At 43.5% G+C, this 22,315-nt stretch overlaps 1 protein-coding gene across 2 annotated transcripts in view; it reads right to left on the bottom strand.

The window, feature by feature from the left end:
* Positions 1-22,315, bottom strand: part of LOC121168824 (chitinase-3-like protein 2) — a 42,243-nt gene that overhangs the window by 1,158 nt on the left and 18,770 nt on the right. The window contains exons 3-14 of one of the 2 annotated variants that reach the window (XM_040999212.1): positions 22,204-22,247; positions 21,746-21,982; positions 12,550-12,664; positions 10,840-10,869; positions 10,431-10,632; positions 10,128-10,184; positions 5,455-5,605; positions 4,493-4,617; positions 3,782-3,911; positions 2,118-2,300; positions 1,200-1,316; positions 264-403 (exon numbers count right to left, since the gene is read on the bottom strand). In XM_040999212.1, coding sequence (XP_040855146.1) covers positions 266-403; positions 1,200-1,316; positions 2,118-2,300; positions 3,782-3,911; positions 4,493-4,617; positions 5,455-5,605; positions 10,128-10,184; positions 10,431-10,632; positions 10,840-10,869; positions 12,550-12,664; positions 21,746-21,982; positions 22,204-22,247 — 1,529 coding nt within the window. In that variant the 3' untranslated portion in view covers positions 264-265. Of the gene's footprint in view, positions 1-263; positions 404-1,199; positions 1,317-2,117; positions 2,301-3,781; positions 3,912-4,492; positions 4,618-5,454; positions 5,606-10,127; positions 10,185-10,430; positions 10,633-10,707; positions 10,870-12,549; positions 12,665-21,745; positions 21,983-22,203; positions 22,248-22,315 lie in introns of those variants that run through there. The other variant, XM_040999213.1, reaches the window with a different exon arrangement.

Genomic DNA, 22,315 nt, shown 5'->3' with positions numbered 1-22,315 from the left:
AACCCAATTACTTCAGCATAAGATCAGGTATGTTAATAAGAGTCTAGGCTACATGCCTGTCCTGAAAATTATTACTATTCTAAAAAATGATGAGAAGCTGACTAAAAGATAGATTCTGTCCACACAATAAGGAAACAGCAGAAAATGCAAAGGCACCTGAGGAAAGGTCAGGCCACATATGTGAAGATGATCTACCCCAGCATCTTATTCCTATTCTCTCTAGTCCTTTGCCCATGTCCAACCCTAACCCCGGGCTCTGTTACCTTCACAAGGGAGTCAGGCTTCTTTTCACAGCTTGGACAAGGGGAAAGGGGCCTTGGTTGCAGGATGTGCCAGTGAAGTCATCCATGTCAATGGACCAGATCATGGCCCCTCCCATGTTTAAATTCTTTAAGAACTGAACCTGTGGGAGGCACAGAAGGACAGAAATCAGAAGAGACCTTTAAATACCCATGACTAAGTCAGGTTCAAATGAGGGTTCAAGCTTAGAAGGCAGCAGTAGATGGATTATACAATGTTAGAGAATCCCTGCAGGAAAAGATGGCTCAGAGAGAGCCTGCAAGGGCCACAACCTACTAAGAAGCTCTCGTCTGGTTCATGGAGTCACCACTCTCTGGGTTCAGTATTCTTGGAGGTTGTGAAAGCTCTGCTAGATACAACAGAGACTAGGAAGATTTTAGTAAAAACAAAACAAACAAGGAAACAAACAAAATCAATCAACCAACCAAAAAAAAAAAAAATCCAACACACCCTGGTGTTGTCAGTTGCACTAATTTCTTCTTTCTTTCCTGAGCCTGAAGGAAAACAAATGCCAAGGTCTGTGGATTGCTATGTTCAGAAATCTGGAGCCCATCGATGAACAAACCATGAGAAGGACTGAAGGATTTGTCCCGAGAGAACTGACAACCATGTAGGCACCAAGGTTTCTTTTATTCCCTTTACCTTCTCTTCTTCCTTTCAGCTTTTACTTCTCTACTTATTCTAAACTTTGCTTGGATCCTTATTACCTTTCTGTGTGTACCACAGGATGCTCAGATATATAAACTTGGGCTATAGTGGAGCCTTGGGTACAATCCTGAAGTAGGGGGTCCCAGAAGTTCCTCCATTTTGAAATTAAAATTTTGAGGAACTTTGCCACGCATTCCTGCTTCTCATCTAAGAGAACACCTTTCTCTTTCCTGTCCCCTTTAGCTACCTACCTTGTTCTTCACACTCTCCACGTCATCGTAGCCCACCCATTGGTTGCCCTTGACTGCATAAGGAACCTGCTGATCCTGGAGCCTTGTGATCTTGGCTCCTTGTAGGAACTGGCAGATCTGATGAGGAAATGGGGAACAAGACAGTCAGTAATGGACTTCTCTTGAGACTGAATAGGGTAGATTTCGCAGACTAAGAATTTGGTGAGATAGAAGAATCATCTCAGGGATCAGACTGGGAGAGAAACTATATGATACACTGTACAGAATGGATGGTTCAGGATGAACCGCTGAGAATTCTTTGTGCTAAAACCCCATTAGGAAGAGCTATCCAAAACAATCAGTTAGAAAATACCAAGTTTTAGTTCAGATACCAGTATCGACTAGTCAACTATCCAAGGATGGGTCACCTTCTCACCCACCCCCGGTCTGTCAGACATCCTGAGAATCAATGAGGAGGCTAGTAATGAGCCATGTGCTTTGCCCCTTGCCAACTTAACTGATGGTGAATCAATAGTTCTCCTCTATGAGGTGGTGGGGGGCGGTAAGGGGAAACATTACCCTGATCATGTATCATAGTGCATGTCAAGTCACTCAGCACGGACTCACAACATACACATACTGAAGAGGATGGATCAGGCTGGGCCTTTTCTCATCTCTGTAAATGCATTGTTAGGCACCTACTTACTCAAGTCAAGAACTGGGACAGTATCCCTTTTCCAATCATATATACCCTTTCAATACCCTTCCGCATTGCACTTCCTCCAAGAAGTATTCCCAGACCTCTCCCCAGAATCAAGAATTCCTCTTGTGTGTTCCAAGAATATTCTGTATCCCACCTCTCCCCTCATAATAACTCAGTAACCATTGCTCTGTTATTGTCTCATTGACTGGGAAGCCCATTTTGGGCATGGCAAGTACCTCATAATAAGCTAGGATGCCTGATGACCCAGTGATGGGACCAGGGGCTCCAGGACCGGAGGCAGAGGCCCCAACAGCAGTGTCTGCAGAGGACAGTGTGAAAGAGCGTCCATATGTGGGGATTCCCATGATTATCTTCTCTGTAGGCATGAGCTTGTGTGCCCAGTATCCAAGAGCATATTCCTAGAAGGGAAAGAGAGACTGAAACCCAGGGCATGAATAAAGAAAGGGGCCAAGTTTTTCTCAGCCTCCTTCCAAAACTTCATAGAGATGACTCTTTGATGTCTCCTTGAATATTTGGGCACAGACAGGACCAACACATCCAATCTCCTTCAACAACTAGAAGTTCGCTTTCTTTTGCAAGTTGTAAAAGAGAACTTGAAAATAGATCACAAGAGAAATGAGACAAGAGACCTAGAAAAGACCAAATCAGGATTCTTGTCCTCCTTCTTCCATTTTTGAGCCAGTTGCCTATGTCTACAGTGTAACTGACAGGAGGAAAGGCCAGAATTCTGACTGCAAGGCCTTGCAACAACTTGGACCCAAGGGGATTGCAGGGAAGAGGCACCTTTGGGCCTTCCCATCCTCCAGGATAAAATAAGACAGCCAATAGACCTTGGAAATATTTTCTCAACCCTTGTGCAATGAAGTAAAAAAAAAAAAATGCCTCAGAATTATCAAAACGATTCAAGCAGCACCCTCAAAACTTTCTTCCTCACACTAGAGTCTAAGTTGTCATCAAATGACCCTCCCTTATCCCAGAGTGCTGATGTAGTTTGACAGCAAGGAGTGGTGGCCCCTTCACCTTTCCCCACTTCAGACACAAGAGGAAAAAAAGGATATAAACAGTTGCCCCACCCACCTTCCTCCATACCTCGACCCTCCCCACCCTAAGCAAATGCCCACATGGGTGTGCATCCCTTTCAATTACGTAAACAATATTAAAATTAAATATTGCTGACAAAGGGGAAGAACTGAAGAGGGCAAATGTAAGTCAGTTGTGTAGAGTCTCAGAAAAACTCCAAGCTAGAAATCAGGAAATCTAGTGATGGACTTAAGATTTTTTTTTGGTTGCTTTTGTACTTATGATTTTGTACCTTTAAAAATAAAGGCCTGGAAACATACATCACAAACCACATTTTCTCTCCTCAGATTTTAGGAACATACATTCTCATATATGTACCAGAATAGCAACAGCAATATTTTTTCTTACACTTCACATTTCCAACTTTTCATGACTTTCATATCAGCATATCTTTGAGCAATCATTACATTTACTAGGCTTCCATTTCATCACTAAGACATGCCAGCTGTGCCTCCTGCATGGACAATCTCATGGGGTTGTTTTGAAGATCATATTAAATAAGGACTGTGAATAGACAAAGGAAGGCACAGGTTTGATGCGCATGCAGGTGTAACGTGTACCAAAAATGAAACTTGAGAAAAGACTTGGATGGATGATGTCCAAAAATAGAGCTCAGGAACATGAACCATCAGTTCTGACAGCTTCCAGGTAGCATTTTCCTGGTTTCTAGCCAAAGCATTTCCCCTGCACTCACAATCTGCTCTTGGACTTATGGCTCCTGCTTGCATCAAATCAGGAGTAACTCCAGATGTGCTGGACAAGAGCCAATGTCCCCCTGAACATTCTGTGTGTCACTCACCGCATTGAGGTAGGAGCTCATCCCCCGGTCTCGATACCCCTTCCTCAGAGGACTGTTGTGGCCTGTGACTAGAGGCCTTTCCCAAAACCCATGGAAGTCAAAGGACAGGAGGTTGACGAAATCCAGGTCTCTAAACGTCAGAGGCAAGGAAGAAATTTTAGGGTGAGCAAAGGTAGAATCTATCCTATATATTCTGGGAGGGGGGGTTTGTTTTTTAATTTTTTATTTAAATTTTATTTTTATTTAAAAGACAGAGTTACAGAGAGGAGAGATAGAGAAAGGCTTTTTATCTGCTGGCTATTTCATTCCCCAAAAGGCCACAGTAGCCAGAGATGAGCCAACTTAAAGCTAAGAGCCGGGAGTTTCTTTGAGATCTCCCATGTGAATACAGGGGTCCAAGGACTTGAGTCATCCTCCTTTACTTTGGGAGGCCATAAGCACGAAGCTGGATCAGAAGTAGAGCTGCTGGGAAATGAACCAGCAGCCCTCTGGGATGCTGGTGCCACAGGCAGAGGCTAGGCCTACTATGCTGCAACACCAGCTCCATGAGGATTTTGCAGATTATTAGGATTGAAAGCTGTCTTACAGAAGACAGTCCTGCCTGTGCTACAGTGTTGACAGTGACCATGCCTGACTCCTTCTTCCCCTTATCCCTTAGACATACTGACACATGGAATGCACGGAACTGGGGAAGCATGCTGATGTACTCACTTGGCCAGTTTTTCAATCTGATAGCTGTTATCAATCATCTGCCTCCACGCTGCCACGCCTGCAGTCAACAGAAGCCTTTCTTTGTTAGTATTGGTGAACTCCTTCCGAAAGGCTTCTGCTAATTCCTATGAAAAGCAAGAAAACAAGGTGTTAGACTTTTCCTCCCACAGCACAACACTAAACATCTGAGATCAACCCTTTCCTGCCTAACGCACGTGGGGCTATCTCAAGCTGCATATGCTCTGGAAGTCTCCACGGTTGGCAGGAAGACCCCAGCCTCTCTGCACTCAGGAAAGAACTATCTGTGCTTCCTCCTGATAGGTTTCCTGAGCCATCTAATGGCATTTTCTGTAATGTTATCAGTACACAGGAAATTGTACAACCCTGTACTATACATGGCTATTGCTTTGCTTTGGAGTTGCTTGTTCACTGTATACAGAGCTCTGTTGGAGGCTGTCCCTGCTTTACACTAGAAACAGGTTTTTTTCCTGTCAGTGAGGGCTTCTGAAAGGCCCAGGCTGTGCCTCCCAACCCATCCTAACTGCCTCTTTTTGTTTGCTAATGTGGTCATGAGTTTGTCACATTAAAAACATGGAGTGTGGGCCTGGCACAATAGCCTAGTGGCTAAAGTCCTCTCCTTGCACGTGCTGGGATCCCATATAGATGCCAGTTCTAATTCCAGCAGCTCTGCTTCCCATCCAGCTCCCTGCTTGTGGCTTTGGAAAGCAGTTGAGGACAGTTCAAAGCCTTGGTACTCTGCACCCACGTGGGAAACCCAGAAAAGGCTCCTGGCTTCTGGCTTCAGATCGGCTCAGCCCTGGCCATTGGGGAGTGAATTATTGTACAGAAGATCTTCCTCTCTGTGTCTCCTCCTCTCTGTATATCTGATTTTCCAATTAAAAAATAAAATAAATCTGAAAACAAAAACATCGAGTGTAAGTGTAACAAAGATTCTAACTCACATGAATCAATGCAGTAAAATGAATTTTGTCTTTCAAATCTGGGTAGATCCAGTCGACATCCAGGCCATCAAAGTCGTGGTTCCTCAGAAATGATATCACAGAAGCAATAAATGCTGATTGTGAATTGGGAGAATCAACCATAGGGTGGAACCTGGGTAGAAGCAATGTAGATGTTTTTCAGAAAGAACAAGGAATACCCAGAGTGGGACACAGTTTTCTACAAGCATTCTGAGATAGTCTCTCTCTCCCAAAACCCCTGCTCCTATTGGAACAAGCGAGAGGAAGAAAGACTATGGACCAAAAAATTGATCCAGTCACGAAGGACGTGGGGAGCAGAGGGGAGATCAGGAGATCTGCAGACCTCCATGCAAAGTAATGGAGCTGCCTCGGAGGAAGATTCTCCTTGGTCTGACTTCAGAAAGCTCCTCTGAGCCCTCTTCTCAGCTCGGTCTTGATCATTGGCAGTTGATCTTTATCTTCAAAGATTCTGGTTTTAACAAGAATCTTGCAATGTCAGTTTAGTGGGAAATCTTGGTATCTGATCACCTTCAAAATTTTATCCAAATTTTCACTTTTGACCATCCCTCTCATCATCTTAGCCTGCCTTTTACAAAGTAATAATAAGAAGTCCTATTGGGTCAGGTTAGCAAGACTCTCCTGGTCCTATTTCCTTATCCCATTTCCCATTCATTGATCTCTGACACTTGCTTCTTGGCTATCAATCTCTTGCTTTTGCTATAGTCAGAATTCATCCCAGCCCTTTTCTCCTACTGTCACTATTCCTGGGTAAACTATGTCTTTAAACATTGTCCAGCTTTGGTTGCCTTATACCTTTGGAAAAGCAGCCTGTAGCATGCGGTGTGGTAAACTAAGGGCTCACGTCCCGGGTCAGAATACATTCTGGTGAATGTTTTGCTACTAACCAGATTTCTAGGTTTCAATCTGGCTAACCTTAAGTTGGGATTGAGGGAAATAAGCATGCTTAATGTGCCTCAAAATGATTAAATTTAGGGAAACTCCATGAAGGGCACTGAAATTGAAAAAGAAATAAAGATCCCTGGTTGCAAATGAGATACTGTTCACACAAAATGCTAGACACTCCACCAAAAAGCTGTGGAACTGATAAACCAATTTAGCAAAGTTGTAGATTATAAGATCAGCTTACAAACAATATAGCATTTTTATACAATAATGATGATCTCACTGAAAGAGAAGTCAGAAAAGAAATTCCATTCATAATAGCTACGAAAATGAAGCATTTAGGGTATAGAAGTGAAAGACAATTTTAAAAAATTGATGGAAAAAATCAAGGACACACACAGAAATAGAAGCATATTCTTTACTCATGAGTTGGAAGGATTAATATATAATGAAATATGTTACCTAAAATAATCTGTGGCTTCAATCATTCTCTCCCAAAGTACTAATGATATTCTTTACAGAATCAGAAAAAAAAAATCCTAAAATTCATATGGAATTACAAAAGATGAAGAATACTCAAAGTAATCCTTAACAACATAAAAACAAACAAACAAAAACAAATGGGAGGCAGAAAATACTTGATTTCAAACCAAAATACAAGTAAGGCTATTAAAATCGCATGGCACTGGCATAAAAACGGCCCCACAGATAAACGGAATGAAATAAGCAGTCAAGAAATTAGTTCACACCAATACATCCAACTTATTTTTGACAAAGCTGCTGAGAACATATGCTGGAGAAAGGAAAATACTTTCAATTAATGGTCATGGTAACATGGGATATATGCACCTCTATATGCATATATACAAAAGCATATGTATAATATTAGATCCCTACCTTTCACCATACTCAAAGCAACTTAAGAGGGATCAAAGATCTACATGTAAGGTTGTAAACTATGAGACTGCTAAAAGAAAACACAGGGGACACATTTCAAGATGTTGGTAGAGGCGGTTACTCTTTGCATATGCCCCTGAAGTGCAGGCAACAAAAGAAAAACTAGACAAACGGAATTTTACCAAATCCAGAGATTTCTGCACAGCAATGAAAATAATCAGAGTGAAGAGCATCCAAGAGAATGGGAAAAGTGTTTAAAAGCTACTTATCTGACTAAAGATTAATATCCAAAATGTATCATCAACTCAAAAAATTCAAAAGCAAAAATCAACCAATCCAGTTAACAAATGGGCAAAACATTTTAACAGTTTGCAAGAGAAGACACACAAATGGCTAAAAAAATACATGAAAAAAATGCTCATGATCATTTACTAAGTAACAGAGATAAAAATAAAATGAAACATGAGATATAATTTCATTTCTGTTAGGATGCTGATTATCCAAAAGGCCGAGCACAACCGTTGACAGTGAGAATGTGAAGACGAACTCTTAGCTACTGTTTATGGGAATTGAAATTAATGTAGCCATTGTGGAAAACAGTATGGAGCTTTTTTTAAAGTAGAAATAGAACTGTGACATCATCCTTCAATCTCACTAGTAGCAAACACTCAAAGACATGAATTGATTTTATCAAAGAGATACCTGTTTCACTATGCTTATAGAAACACAAATTTGGCTATGCACAATAGTCAAAACAGGAAATCAACCCAGGTGTCCACCATCAGATGAATGAATAAGGAAAACGTAGCAAACAGGAGGATTGTGAAACAAATCCTCAGAGTCTCTCATCTGGATTCAAAACACATGAAGTTTGTTGCTGCATGCCCACACCGGGGCCACCAGTAGCATTCAACATCCAAAGCCATAAATGCGATACTGTATTTTCCCATGTTATGGCACTTCTGGCTCTCCCATCCCCGAACTGACTTAGAGACTTGGATTAAGGCTGTCTCAGTCAATATCAAATTGGTATTTTGATTACTGTATGTGTCTCAGCTAAATAGTGGTAGATATACTTTGGAACTGGGTCATTACTATAAAGTACAGTAGAAATCAATTGCCAGGTTTTGTTTTGCATTGCCAAGTGTTTACAATGATGACAGAGCCATTGCATCTGAGCCTCAGGGCTAATTTACTCCTTAGAAATGAATCTGTGCATACATGGATCCTAGTTTTCTACATAGCACCTGACACAGAGCTTGGAACTTACCCAGTAATAGCAGTTATACTAATGTAATGATTATTGCTATCATTGAGCTCTATTGCAAATTGACACTACAAGACAATTTGTTTGCATTACCTGCCTTCATAATTTTACTCTGAGGTAGATTCTGTTACCTTCAAAAACAGTACCAGAGGCTTAGAATTGTTAAGAAACTTGCCTAAATTCGCTTAGCTTGATACAGCTGCAAATAAAAGGAAAACCCAAATCAATATGTCTGTCTTCAAAGTCCTATTTATAATTACCAAGCTGGCATGTACTGGGCACTCAATTAATATATGCAACAAAATATATGCAATTAAAATGAATGAATGAAAACATGTTTAGTTGCATCAAGATGTAGGCAAGTATTAGGAAGGAATATTTGAGAATCAGAAGCATAGTTGCCCTGGAAGCCTGTTCACCATTGAAGGGTGTTCACGGTGGAGGTGACGTAGTGACAGCTAAATTAGGTATTCGGACTTTTTCTTCCTCTCTCATGTATGCAGAAATCCACGCAGGAGTTCAACACCTGCTTCTCTTCTCTGCCTCTTCTAGCTTTAATTGACAAACCACATACAAAGGTTTTGTAAACAGACTTCTGTGGAATAAGACTTTTTGCTGATAGTAAGAACTCTGAACTTTTAAAAGTGTTAGCATTTTAAAAGTGGAAGCAGAAGGAATTCAAAATTAGACCAATTGTAGTTGAATATTGAAAACAATGTGTTTTATCCCTGTGTATTTGTACCTTGTTACCTCTTGATATAAATGGGATATCACTTTCATGTGAGTGGAAAATACAATTTACAGTGCATGCTTTGCCTTACAGAAACTCTTTTGCAAGCAAAGTCATCTCCTCTGCTGTTCTACTCTTCTTAGGCCATCTTGCTGCTCACTCCTGACCCAAGAAAACACCACCCACAGGTTGTTAGGGACCAACGTTAACTTTATAAGTACAAATAACCTATCCCATGGTGCAAAGTCAAACCCTCAAGTGTTTAAGATAACCACATTTTGGGCCCAGCGCATTAGCCTAGCAGCTAAAGTTGTCACCTTGCAAGCACTCGAATCACATACAGATGCTGGTTCTTATCTCAGCGGCCCTGCTTCCCATCCAACTCCCTGTTTGTGGCCTGGGAAAGCAGTTGAGGACAGCCCAAAACCTTGGGACCCTGCACCCATGTGGGAGACCTGGAAGAGGTTCCAGTCAGCTCAGCTCTGGCCATTGTGGCTTCTTGGGGAGTGACTCAATGAATGGAAGATTTAAAAAAAAAAAAGATAATTACATTTCATAACTAAAACCATCTCCCTACTACCTATAATATTTACAGAAATAAAAATATTGCTCACAACCCTGTTTCTCCTGGGCTTTCAGGAACTGAATTTGTGTTAAGTTCCTGGTGCATTTCTTCAAACACTCCAGGAAACCTAGTGCTGCACCTCTACTGTGACAAACATAAATCCATTTTGACACCTGGACAAGGGGGAGATGTGTCATTGTCTAATTCGGTACCCCCTTTTGAGAGACAGGGAAGAGGTGACAACCAGACATTACAAGGGAAAATGAAGATTAAAAAAAGTGATGCAGTCTTACCCTTTAGAACCAAACAGGTACCCTCCAATGGACACGAGGATTTTCAGTTTGGGATTCCTAGTGTTAAAAAGTAAGTTGATTATTTCTCTTTTGGCTATCTGGGATTAATCCCCGGTGTAAAGAATATGAGCAATTAGGGGTCTGGCGCTGCTTAGCAACTGAGTTCAGTGAAGGAATCAGGCACCAGGAGAGAATATAGCCCAAGGACGTGCATGGAGAGGAGAGAGTAGGCTGTAGATCAAGCTGTTACTGACATCTTTCCTCCCAGACCACCTCAGATGCTCCCACCCCCATCCCACTGACTTGGTTTTGAGACTGCCGATGGCCTGATAAAGCGCTATGGCATCCTTGTCGTCAATGGTGAGCTTGTTGTTACTGATGTTTGCGAACGCATAGATGAGGTGAGAGCACAGGAAGGGGTCAATGCTCTCAGCAGTGAATTTTCCTGGTTCCTGCCGGTACTGGGACCAACTGGTAAAGTAGCAAACCAGTTTGTAGGCAGATGCTGAAGTAGAATGGAGAAAGCCAAAAAAGCACAAATGTTGTTGCCTTGGAGTTCAGAAAACTACAAGTTTCTCACCCAAGATAGCCAGCACGATGGGTACACAAAGGGACAGTCAGAGTCATAGATATGTTAGTGTCGGAACTGGAGGGAGCAATGCATGTAGCAGAGACAGGAGATTCAGGCAGTGGTGACTCATGGCCTGCTTACCTCCCTGGAGAAGCAGTGAGGCCACCAAACCTGTAATGGATGGGCAGAAAGAGAAAGCTTGTTGATCCCAATCTGGATCATCCCTCCCAGACAATAACGAGGTGTCTGTGTGCGTGACTACAAACAAGAAACAGCCTTGCTTCCTCTGAGCTCTCTAGCCACAGCTGCTGTGGCTCTACTGACCTTGGTTGCCCCAAGGCTGAGACAGTTTTCAAACTGGTTATTCATTTATCCACCAAAGTTCTACTAAGTCACCTCCTCTGTGGCAAGCATTATCTAGAGTAGTAGAGAAGCTAAAATCACATCTCTGCCTTCCCTGCTCTCCAGGAGCTTGTCTGAAATGAAATATCCTTATAGGGAGGGTGATCGTAGACTTTATGCTCCAGTGGAATCATTTGATGAGCAAAAACAATTATTAATAATTTATCTAGGGCAATAACTTGGGACATAACTGTTGTGGGAAGATGGAAATGAATGGTTTCCCTATGTATAATAAGCAACTCTTAGAACAAGGCAGGGTGAATGGAGAAGTTTGAGTTGGCTCTGGTGGTGCTTTAAGCCTGTCTTTGATGTCATACCCAGCCTCTTCTCCATGGCAAGCTTTGCTTGGGAGTAAGAATGACCATGAAATTGCTCTCTCCTTAATTCATCATCCAAAGTGGAAAGTAAATGTAGAACCTTGAGTCTTAGAAATTCTTCCTAATGAGCAAGACTCTTTTAAACTATGTTTCCACCAGCCTAAGAACATCGTGCAGTGTTGGGGTCTGAAAATAGAAAAAGGGAAGTTATAAAGGAAATAAGATCAGGCTCACAGCTGCTGGAGCTGGGTGTGTCCCTTGCAGAGCTCAGGTTCTCTCCTGCTGGTCCACATTCCTGCCAGGCAAGGGACAGGGTAGGCAGGAAACTGATTTTCCATGCCCTCCTTGAGTGGGCAGAAAGATTCTAGTTAGTACTTCTGCTTGTCAGGACTCCCTCCTCCAGGATTTCCTCCTAAGCATTGCCTCCCTACTGGCTTCTTTCCTGAGGTCCCATGGCGAAGAGCTTCCATCAGGCTCTAGCTAAGGGTATTGCTCATGGCTTGAGAGTGTTAACAAAGAGAAAGATGTACAGCTGGCACTGTTGTCTCCTTTCTCTATCAGACATATTCCTCTCTTCCTGGTCAACACACCTTGTTTATTTATTTAGTCTCATCTCCATCTTCTGGCAAATTCTCATCACTATGAATATCAAAGTTTTGTCTCTGAATTCTGGAGTTGGGCGGGGGGAGGATTACATAGAAATGCTTAGAAAGCTTTGAATGCAGTTATCCTGCAAGTGAGAAATAGTTGGGGTTGGGGGCCTAAACGTTTTAGAATATACTCAAAGCGCAGCCCGTGAAGGGTGTGACTCCCAACACAAGACTCACACATTAAAACACTGGGAAAGCGTTACTCTCCCTGTGTTTTGAGCTCCAGTCCTAATGCAGGCAAGGACACCTCCGTGTAGAAAGTTTCCTGAGAGTGCAGAGGACTTTGGCCACTGCTGCTCCCTTGCCTGTGCATGGCACCCCCGTGACAGCTGCCTTACTTGATGTTTTTTAACGTACTAAAGTGAACAGATTGCAATCTCAAGAAAGCAGCAAGATCACTTTTCCACAGTCTGTACTCTCCCTTCTCTCCTCATGAACTGCCCTGCTGAATTATCAGGACTCCCTCCCTCAGCATCACTCACCTGCCCAGAGAGCTCTCTTGTCCATAGTGCTTGCTCCCGTATCTCCCAACAGCTTCTTCTGGGATGTGGATGCTCTGACCCTCTTATTCCCTGAGGCTTCAAAAGCCTGCTTTAACTGGAAGGAAACAAGCACAAATCCAGGCAGTCTTAGGGACTTCCCTGCAACTACATCTTACGAAACTTCCAGGCAATGAAGTGCACACTTGGGCAATCACACCCAGCAGAAAAGCATTTCTGTGGACACAGCCACTGAGAAGCCCTGTTTAGCTAGCTCCGTGAACTTTTTTCAAGCCTTGAGCTTCTGGCATGCAGCTTCCTATGCATCAGCTCCAAGCTACACAGGGAGGAAAAATAGCCTGGACTCCTTTTAAATTCTGCCCAAGGAAGGACAATGTGCCGTCAGCAGAGAAAGATTGCTGCTTAGAGCACTGAACCAGGAACACAGGGGTTGATGGGAGAAGTGGCTGAAGGTGTTGCTTTCAGGGTACATGCAGATGAGGGTGGGTCTGAAGAACCCACAGACACCTTCAGGAGAGAACAGAAGCAGCCTGGAGCATTTGCCAGGCTCCGGTGGCAAGAAGCCCTCTTAAACTCACCGCAGTTAAGTAAAAATCATTTCCTTTTTTTGCCACTTCTCTCTCCTCTTGCCCAAAGCTAGTTCAGAAACCATGCTAACAAAATGGAAGGCTAAGGGTGAACATCTGCGGGGAGGGAAAATGAAGATGAGTACAAGTGGCAGTGCACAGCAGGCCTGGCTGGGGAAGGGGACCAGACTCCACACTGTATCACACTTGGAGTCATGATGACAATATGAGCCTGCCTTGTAACATGAAGTTGGGTTTGCAGTTTACAGTGACTATATGACTTCCTTACCTACAGCACATCAGGGACAGAACAGAAGAATCTTTGTCAACTGGCAGATGTAAATGGCTTGTGAAAGTCAAAAATGAAGTTCCTGGGGCTGGCACCATGGCATAGTAAGCTAAGCCTCTGCTTGTGGGGCTGGTATTTCATATGGGCACCATTTAAAGCCCTGGCTGCTTCCCTTCTATTCAGCTCCATGCTAATACTCTTGGGAAAGCTGCAGATGATGGTTCAAGATTTTGGGGCACTGCACTCACATAAGTGACTTGAAAGAAGCTCCTGGCTCCTGGCTTCAGGAACCTGAGCTGGCCTGAAGCCGGGAGCAGCCCTTTGGGCAGTGACCAACCAGTGGATGCTATCTCTCTCTCTGTAACACTGTCCTTTAAATGAAAAAAAAAAAAAACTTTGGATTTTTAAAAAAAGATTTATTTTACTTTCATTACAAAGTCAGTTATACAGAGAGGAGGGGAAACAGAGAGGAAGATCTTCCATCCGAAGATTCATTCCCCAAGTGAGCGCAATGGCCGATGCTGTGCCGATCCGAAGCCAGGATCCAGGAACTTCTTTCGGGTATCCCACACATGGGTGCAGGGTCCCAAGACTTTGAGCCGTCCTCAACTGCTTTCCCAGGCCACAAGCAGGGAGCTGGATGGGAAGTGGAGCTGCTGGGATTAGAACCGTCTGCCATATGGGATCCCAGTGGGTTCAAGGTGAGGACTTTAGCTGCTAGACCACGGCTCTGGGCCCACAAATCTTTGTTTAAAAAAGCTCCTTTGATGACCACAGCCTTCTAGTCATGAGTTCAGTGCATCAACCACTTACTTTTCCATGAAGAAATGCAATCTCATGCATAAATAGAAATAAAATAAATTCATTTTCTGTCCTTTTCCTCTACTTAACACGGATATCATTCCAAATCATTGCCTGATTTTCTCATTCTTTTTGTTGGCTTCATTAAATTCCATTGTATGGCCATATTATCACCTACTTAACCATTTTCTTCTGATAAACATTCAGATTATTTCTACTTGTTTTTGGTACCAAAAGATTCTTGAAAATATCTGTTTTTTATATGTATATGAATTTATCTATAGGAGAAAATCCACAGAAGGAGAATTTACGTGTCCAATATTATTTGACGTTTGGGTGCTGATATTGTTTAGTGCTCAACAGTGAGTTGAGCCACAACTTGCAGCCCAGGATCCCACATGAAAGTGACAATTTGTGTCCTGGCTACTGCATGACTAAAGTGCATGGGAAAGCAGCAAAAGTTGGCTGGAATGTTTGGGTGCCTGTCATTTATGTGGGAGACCAGGATGAGTTCCTGGCTCTTGGCTGCAGCTTCATCCAGGCTGCCTACTGTGACCATTTGGCGAGTAAACCAGCCGACACAAGAGCAATATCTCTCCTCTATCACCGGTCTGTCTTTCTAGCTCTCTCCCCCCTTGTCTTTTCTTCCCTCTCCTTTGCTCTCTGTAACTCTAGTTTTCAAATAAATAAATCTTTCAAAAACAGTATTTGATTTTTTAAAAAATTTTGACTTTCTTTGTTTTCTGTTGCTACAAAAAAAATGCATGCGGCTAGGTATCATATTTAACAACAACGAAAAAAAAGCTGACAGTTCAGAGATCCATGTGTATGTGCTGGCATCTATTTGGCAAGGGCCTCATGGTGGATAGCACCGCAGTGAAGGAGCAGGTGCAAGAATAGTGAGCAGCACGTGAGTAAACAATTCAGGAGCGTGCCAGGTTCCCTTGTAACAACCTAGGACAGAATAACTCACTCACCCCCCCATCTCTTAAGGGTTGCACTACCTCAAGATGGCCACACAAGAGACCACACTTCTGCTACAAGAACCTTTGTGGGGACAGACCACATTCAACCACAGCAGAAAAGTACAAATCTATCTTTGGAAGAAGTTGTGCCTCGCTCATGGCAGGTGAAAAGGTTACCTGATTGTTTCAATTGGCATTCTTTCACATGAGTGTGATTGCTAATATTTATGAATCATTTTCCCTTGTCATACTGATTGACTTCCCAAATGGCAACTAGAGTGGGGTTGGTTCAAAATCAAGAGCCTGGAACTTCATTGAAGTCACCCACATGGCGACAGGGGCTCAAGGGCTTGAGCCATCCTCTGCTGCTTTCCTGAGCTGTTAGCAGGGAGCTGAATCAGAAGTGAACATCATCCTTGTCCTTGCAAGCCACTAGCTCTTGATACTGAACCAGCTATTTCAGGCATTTAGGGAGGAAGCCAGCAAGCAGGTGAGAGTGCTCTCTCTTTCAAAAAAAAAAAAAGGTGTAAGGGCCCGGTATGGTGGCCTAGCAGCTAAAGTCCTTGCCTTGAATGTGCCAGGATCCCATAAGGGCACCGGTTCTAATCCCGGCAGCTCTACTTCTCATCCAGCTCCCTGCTTGTGGCCTGGGAAAGCATTCGAGCACGGCTCAAAGTCTTGGGACCCTGCACCCATGTGGGAGACCTGGAGAAAGTTCCTGGCTCCTAGCTCCGGATCGGCATAGCACCGGCTGTTGCGTTCACTTGGGGAGTGAATCATCGGATGGATAATCTTCCTCTCTGTCTCTCCTCCTCTCTGTATATCCTACTTTGTAATAAAAATAATAAATAAATCTTTTTTTAAAAAAAAAAAAGATGTAAGCCAAATCAACTTAGTTGTTTATTTTCAACAAATCAATGATTACAATTCATTTGTGTACTAGAGAAGAAATGGGGCTCAGTTTTGTTAGCAGTTGGCATGGTGCTTGGCTAGTCAAGAGTTCATTTGTGCTGCCGTGCCCTGAATGTTTATTAGCTTAAAATCATGTGATGATTCTTCAGTGTGATGCTATTTGGAGAAAATGATTTAGGAAGAGAATTAGGTCATGATAGTATAGACCTCTTGAATGGAACTAGTGCCCTCAAAGACAGAGATGCAAAAGAGACAATCTCTCTCTCTCTACCATGAGAGTATGCAGTAAAAAGACAGACTTCCAGGCCTGGTGAGGTAGTGTAGCAGCTAAAGTCTTCTCATGTCCCAGGATCCCATATGGGTGCCGGTTTTAATCCCAGTGGTCCTGCCTCCCACACAGTTCCCTGCTTGTGGCCCGGGAAAGCAGTAGAGGACAGTCCAAAGCTTTGGGACCCTGCACCCATGTGGGAGACCCAGAGGAGTCTCCGGGATCCTGGCTTCGGATCGGCTCAGCTCTGACCATTGTGGCTGCATAGGGAGTAAATCATTGGATGGAAGATCTTCCTCTCTGTCTCTCCTTCTCTCTGTATATTTGACTTTCCAATAAAAATAAAATAAATCTTTCTAAAAAATAAAAAGAGGAAGACAAACTTCCATAAACCAGGAAGAGGGCCATTAGCAGACTGCAACTGGATTTTAAACTTCTCAGCCTCTGGAATGGTGAGAAGAGTTGTTGTCTAAGCCACAGCTATCATTTGAATGTTGAATGTTCTCCAAGGTGCAGGGTGAAAGACCTGGCTTCAGGGTTGCTGCTTCCTGGGAGGCAGTAGAATCTTCAGGACATGGGACACCATGGGAAGTCTTCAGGTCATTAAAGGCTTGGCTGCAGAATATAGTTCTCACTGCAGGGTTGTTATAAAAACCTGAGTGAGGACACACACAGTCTTCTCCCCTGGTTTGTCCTCTGACCCTTCCTCCGAGTAAGTTTCACCAGATGCCACAAGGCTTTCATCAGATCCTGAACTGTAGCATTTGGACTTTCACTTCCAAAGCCCCAGAAAAATTGACTTCTCTTTCCTTCATAACAGCCTTTGCATCGGGCAATTTGTGGAAGTAATGAGAAGTTGACTGATTTCATCTACCCAATCTGTAGTATTTTCTTACTGTGCTACAACAGCCCTCTACAAGGACTCCTGAAGCCTGTGAGACTTGGATCAGTGCAAAAATTACCTGGCACAGCCTCCTGAGACAGTGCCAAACAAAGTGCATGGAAAGCCCTGGTTTCATCCTTGTTGCTTTAGTAAGACTGCAAAGTGCACTAAGTGTTGCTACAAAGCTTTTTATGCATGCACCATATCAATCCTCCTTGCAAATTAATTAAATTTAACAAAGCACTTTTTGTTTGCTCATTTATTTAAGAAAAGGTTTAGATGGAGCATCGGTGGGTTTGTTTTGAGCCATCCTCTGCTGCTTTCTCAGGCCATTAGCAAGGAGCTGGATCAGAAGTGGAACAGCCAGATTAGGACTGTCATCCATACAGGATGCCAGCAGCACAGGCAGAGGGTTAGCCTGATATGCCACTGCTCTGATTGCAGTTGAGGAACTTTTGCACCAGTCTGTAGAGAGGATAGCCTTGCAGGAAGAGGTGCCTCCATGCCAGCATCAGTCTGAGCTGGCGTATCTCAATATCCTTATGCTTGGTCCTTTGGGCTTCTGTCTGTCTTCACCAGAAGCATCAGTCCTGAGGAGTGAGCAACAGTAAAGTATCTAGAAATCAAGAACTATTTTAATTCCCTCATTTTTGAAAGGAGAAAAGCTGTAGCCTGGAAGCGTTTGCTTACAGGTGCAATGTCCCACCTCTAGTTAGGACCTGATCAGTGTGTTGTTCTTTGTTAGTTTGGCCTGAGGCTGTTCTGCCTCATGCAGAGCACTCCCTGTCCAACTATCCAGGGTGAGCCCAGGAGTTGCACTGTTGCACCGAGGGGCACCCGTGTGATGAGTCACGCATCTGTTGGTGACCCTTGGCAGGATAGATCTGGAGTTGGAATCAGAGAACCAGGCCCACTGACAGCCACTAAAGACAGTCAGGAATACTACATCTTCCTACACTACATTTAATTTTCACAATGCATAGAGAGGTGTACTTTTTTTTTTTTTACTTCTTTCATTGTAACTCTAAAACACGATGAACTTTGTCTCCAAGACTAATAGAAAAAAACTTAGATTTTGACTTTTATTAAGAAGGTCTTGTTAGATTTTTGAAAACTCTTTTTCCTTAAGGATTTATTTATTTGAAAGCTGGGGGAGAGAGGTTGACTGAGTAAATTAGAGAGTGGGGGAGAGAGAGAATTGATCTTCCATCTATTGTTTTATTCTGCAAGTGCCTGCAACTGTCAGGGCTGTGCTAGGTTGAAGTTGGGAGCCATTAACGCCACCATTCAGATCTCCTACATGTGTATCAGGGACCCAAGTTCTTCAGCCATCATTTGCTGTCTGGCATGTACATATGCAGCAAGCTGAATCAGAAGTGAACTAAGTGGGAGTCCTGAATAGCAGCTTAACCCATAGCATAACACCCACTGCTCATACTTTCTTCTTGAACAGGTGCCTTTCCTGGGTCAAGTTGTGGCTTCTCTCCTGGCAAGGTCTTCTGCTCCCTTGCCCTTTTTGATTTTAGACCTATTTTGGAAACATTCCATACTAGGCTCATGCTGTTTTCCAGCCACAAGTGACATCAATATGTTCTAAACTCAAAGATTCATTGCAAAAGGGAAGTATGGAGGTGGAGGCCTTACAGCCAAGAGAAGGAGTATAGATTTCAATCATTCTGCATTCAACAGGTCTAGCAAACATTTATGGGCAACTTACACTTTGTAATGAATTGGTTAAAGATTTATGAATGGTACCTTCAATTGCCCCTTTAATTAAGGAGGCTAATATATAAATATAGCAAAGTTTGTAGCAGGGGTAGTGAACATTCATGGTTTTATAAGGGCCTCCAAGGTAGCAGGCAGCACTCAAAATCCAATAAATCTGTAACTAGAAAAAAAAATGTTTTTGTCTCTGTTACTTTTTTTCATTTTCCTTTTCCTTTTTAATCTGTCTCAGCTCTCGCAGGTAGGTGCTGCAACCTAGCAAAGCTGGGCATAGCCCATAAACTGTTCTGGCTAAAACATGTGGGCAGCAGGTGCTGAAGCCTGGCCCAGGCTAGCCTGCTCCCACACAGGTCCCACACAAGTGCTGATGGGTGCTGCAGCCCTGCCTGGCCTGGCTTGCTGCCAGCTCCAGTTCTTACTCTCTCCACAGCCCTGTTTGTCACGATCTGCCCTCATTCTCAACCTTTGTATGTGTTGGCAGGAGCTACAGCCTGGCTCCACCTGGCCTCCTCCCAGTCTTGGCTCTCATAGAGTTGACACAAATCCAATTGTCCAAAAGTGTCGGTTCATTTTTGGTGTCTCTTAGAAGCTCAATTAATATCTTTTGATTAATAAAACTTGAAACTGGCATTTGTACTAAATCAGTCTCTTGGCATCTTTATCATATCTTTTAACTGGGTGTCAACCAGTTCCTGTCATGTCAGTTCAGTGGTCCAGATCAGCTTGGCCTGTCACCACCTCCGGCTCTGCATAAACTGGCAGGTGCTGCAGTCCCACAGAAACAAATCCACATGTCCCTCACGGAATCTGCCTCCACATCTGTTTCTCTCGTGTTCTGGTGGGTGCTGTGGCCTGGCCTGATGTGGTCTGCCCTCTGCCTTGACACTTGCAGTTGGGTACTACAGCCTAGACCAGCAAGACATACTCCCCAGTGCCAGCTTTTAAACACACCATTGGGTGGTAGGTGATCCTATTTAGCCTAGCTCAGGTCTCCTGCTTGGGTGGGTGTCTTGATCACACCAAAGACACTCCAGTTCTCCCCTTTAGACCACTATATCTCAGCTCTGTCTCCTACCTTTGAGTGCAATAACCATGGAAGCCCCCAAAAGTAATTTTTACCCTATCCTCAGCCTCTCCCACTCCAATATTTCCCTGGACTCTCTTCCCCGGGCATTCTGCCTCCTCCCCAGCCTGGAGGCAAAGGTGGTGTGTCCCAGTATTCCCTGACTTAACCACAGTATCTCTAAAAACTAATAAGTAACTAGGCAGGCATAATGGTACACTGGTATGGTTAACACAAATTTGTCCTTAACCAGGCCCGGGGTGCCTGCCAGATACTGACTGCTTCTCTCTGCACAGTGTAACGCGTGCCTAGATACAAGGTAACCTAGGCAGTTGTCTACAGCTGGGACAGCTAGAGAACTTTTAAATTGTTCATTTTGTTTAGCCAATGAACAAGGCTATAAATACTCAACACAGGAAATCCACCACTAAAGTTTAGAACAGAAAGGCATGATTGATGGAATATTTACTCTTTGTCTGCCATGATATAAACATGACATACACAATAAACCACTACGAACCAGTTATGATTTGATTGCAGACTTGTGGTCACTTATGCTTCTATTGGGGGAGACAAATATATAAATAAATTGTTCCGTTTTTCCAAAAACTTAAAAAATATATGGTAAGTGTACATTGCAGAAAGTGAAAACAGAGAGAAACAACTTCAAACAGTCTGGTATATATCATTTCTAATCTCTCTCTCTCTAAACACACAAATACCTTTCCCCTCCCCCCCATATCAACTCACCACTTCTTGCAAAGAATCCTTTCAGGCCTTCAGAGTAGTATAGAATCTGTATGTCCCTTGGAAAGGCTGCTCTGCTGCTGATATTTCACTTGTTCTTCAAAGTTCCCAATCACTGCTAACTTTGTAATACGAGTTTGCATAAAAAGCATTGAGTATTTCTATTCTCCTTTTGGAAAAGTGTTTTGTATATCTTCCTGAAACCGTGGAAGGTAGCAAGAGCATGGCTCTTACTTTTCTTAATGTATATAATCTACCAGCATTTTCTATCTTTTATGCTAACTGGCCTTGCTGTTTCGATTTCTGCCAAGAGGGACTCTTAGTTTTCTTCTTCTCAGAGATCTCAGCCTTTCCCCTTCAGATTGTACTTTTTTTCCAAGCTAGATATTTAGGAATTCTGTCTGAATTATATGCAAGAATCCTTTATCCAGATAAAGGTAATTTTTCCAATTTTAAAAAAAGATTTATTTACCTTCTATTGTAAAGGTAGATAAACACAGAGGAGGAGAGACAGAAAGAGCTTCCATCCACTGTTTCACTCCCCAGCAATGGCTGCAATTGAGCCAATATAAAGCCAGGAGCTTCTTCTAAGTCTCCCATGCAGGTGCAGGGTCCCAAGGCTTTGGGCCATCCTCGACTGCTTTCCCAGGCCACAAGCAGGGAGCTGGATGGGAAGTGGAGCATCAGCAGGAAGAAGAGACAGAAACAGCCTCTGCAGCCACACCCAGGTGAAAAAAAGTCCCAGGGTGAAACCAAGGAGGCAGAATGAGGAGCAAGAATGATTGAGCAGATCTTAAAGGGCCTCACCTATTTCCAAACTCCAGGGAAGTACTAATTTCCGATAGCCCTTCTCCTCACAGGTGGGAGAAGCTGTGTTTACTAACCCGAGATGATTTCAGTAGTATGCTTTAGGGATTTGCTGGAGGAGCCCCAGAACTTGTTCTGCGCAAAGGACGTACAGGGGAGATGGGACTTTTATTAGTGCGAAGACAGAGGCTCTGGGACCCTCTCAGAAGCAAGACCAGGGCTGGAGCCTGCAGGACTTCTGAACCATCCCACGACGGAGAACATCCAAGGACCACATGGTAGGATGGGGTGCGCCGTGGCGCCCTCTGGCGGTGGTTTGTAGCCGTCGCTGCCCTATCATCTTCCCATGTCCTCTCTGGTCCAGGGCTTGTCTCAGAAGAGCTGCGACGCTGTGAAGAGAAAGAGGGATGCTGTCTTGGTCTTGCTTAAGTTGGAGGCGGGTACGGGCTACGAAAGAGGAAGTAGACATACAATGTTGGGGAAGATCAAAGGAGAAAATTCAAAAGGAGGATGAGAAGGAAAAGAGGAAGAAATGCTCCGTTCCATATATGGCAAAGTATTTCTTCTTTGTCCCTCAGGCTTGCATTCCTGAGGCGTGGCGCCTTCTTGCCTTGTTTTCTTCTGTGGCCTGGTTCAGGCCTAGACTTGGCGTACCTAAGAGGAAGAGGCTATGATTAGCGTGCCCCAAGGTTGATGGAGAGCCCTGTTTTAACCTATTTCAG

Source organism: Ochotona curzoniae, unplaced genomic scaffold, assembly GCF_017591425.1.
Source record: "Ochotona curzoniae isolate NIBS_2020 unplaced genomic scaffold, NIBS_Ocur_1.0 scaffold_1037, whole genome shotgun sequence".
In the NCBI taxonomy this organism is placed as follows: Eukaryota; Metazoa; Chordata; class Mammalia; order Lagomorpha; family Ochotonidae; genus Ochotona; species Ochotona curzoniae.
Note: the sequence above shows the minus strand (reverse complement) of the source record. Positions and strands in the feature narration are given on the sequence as shown.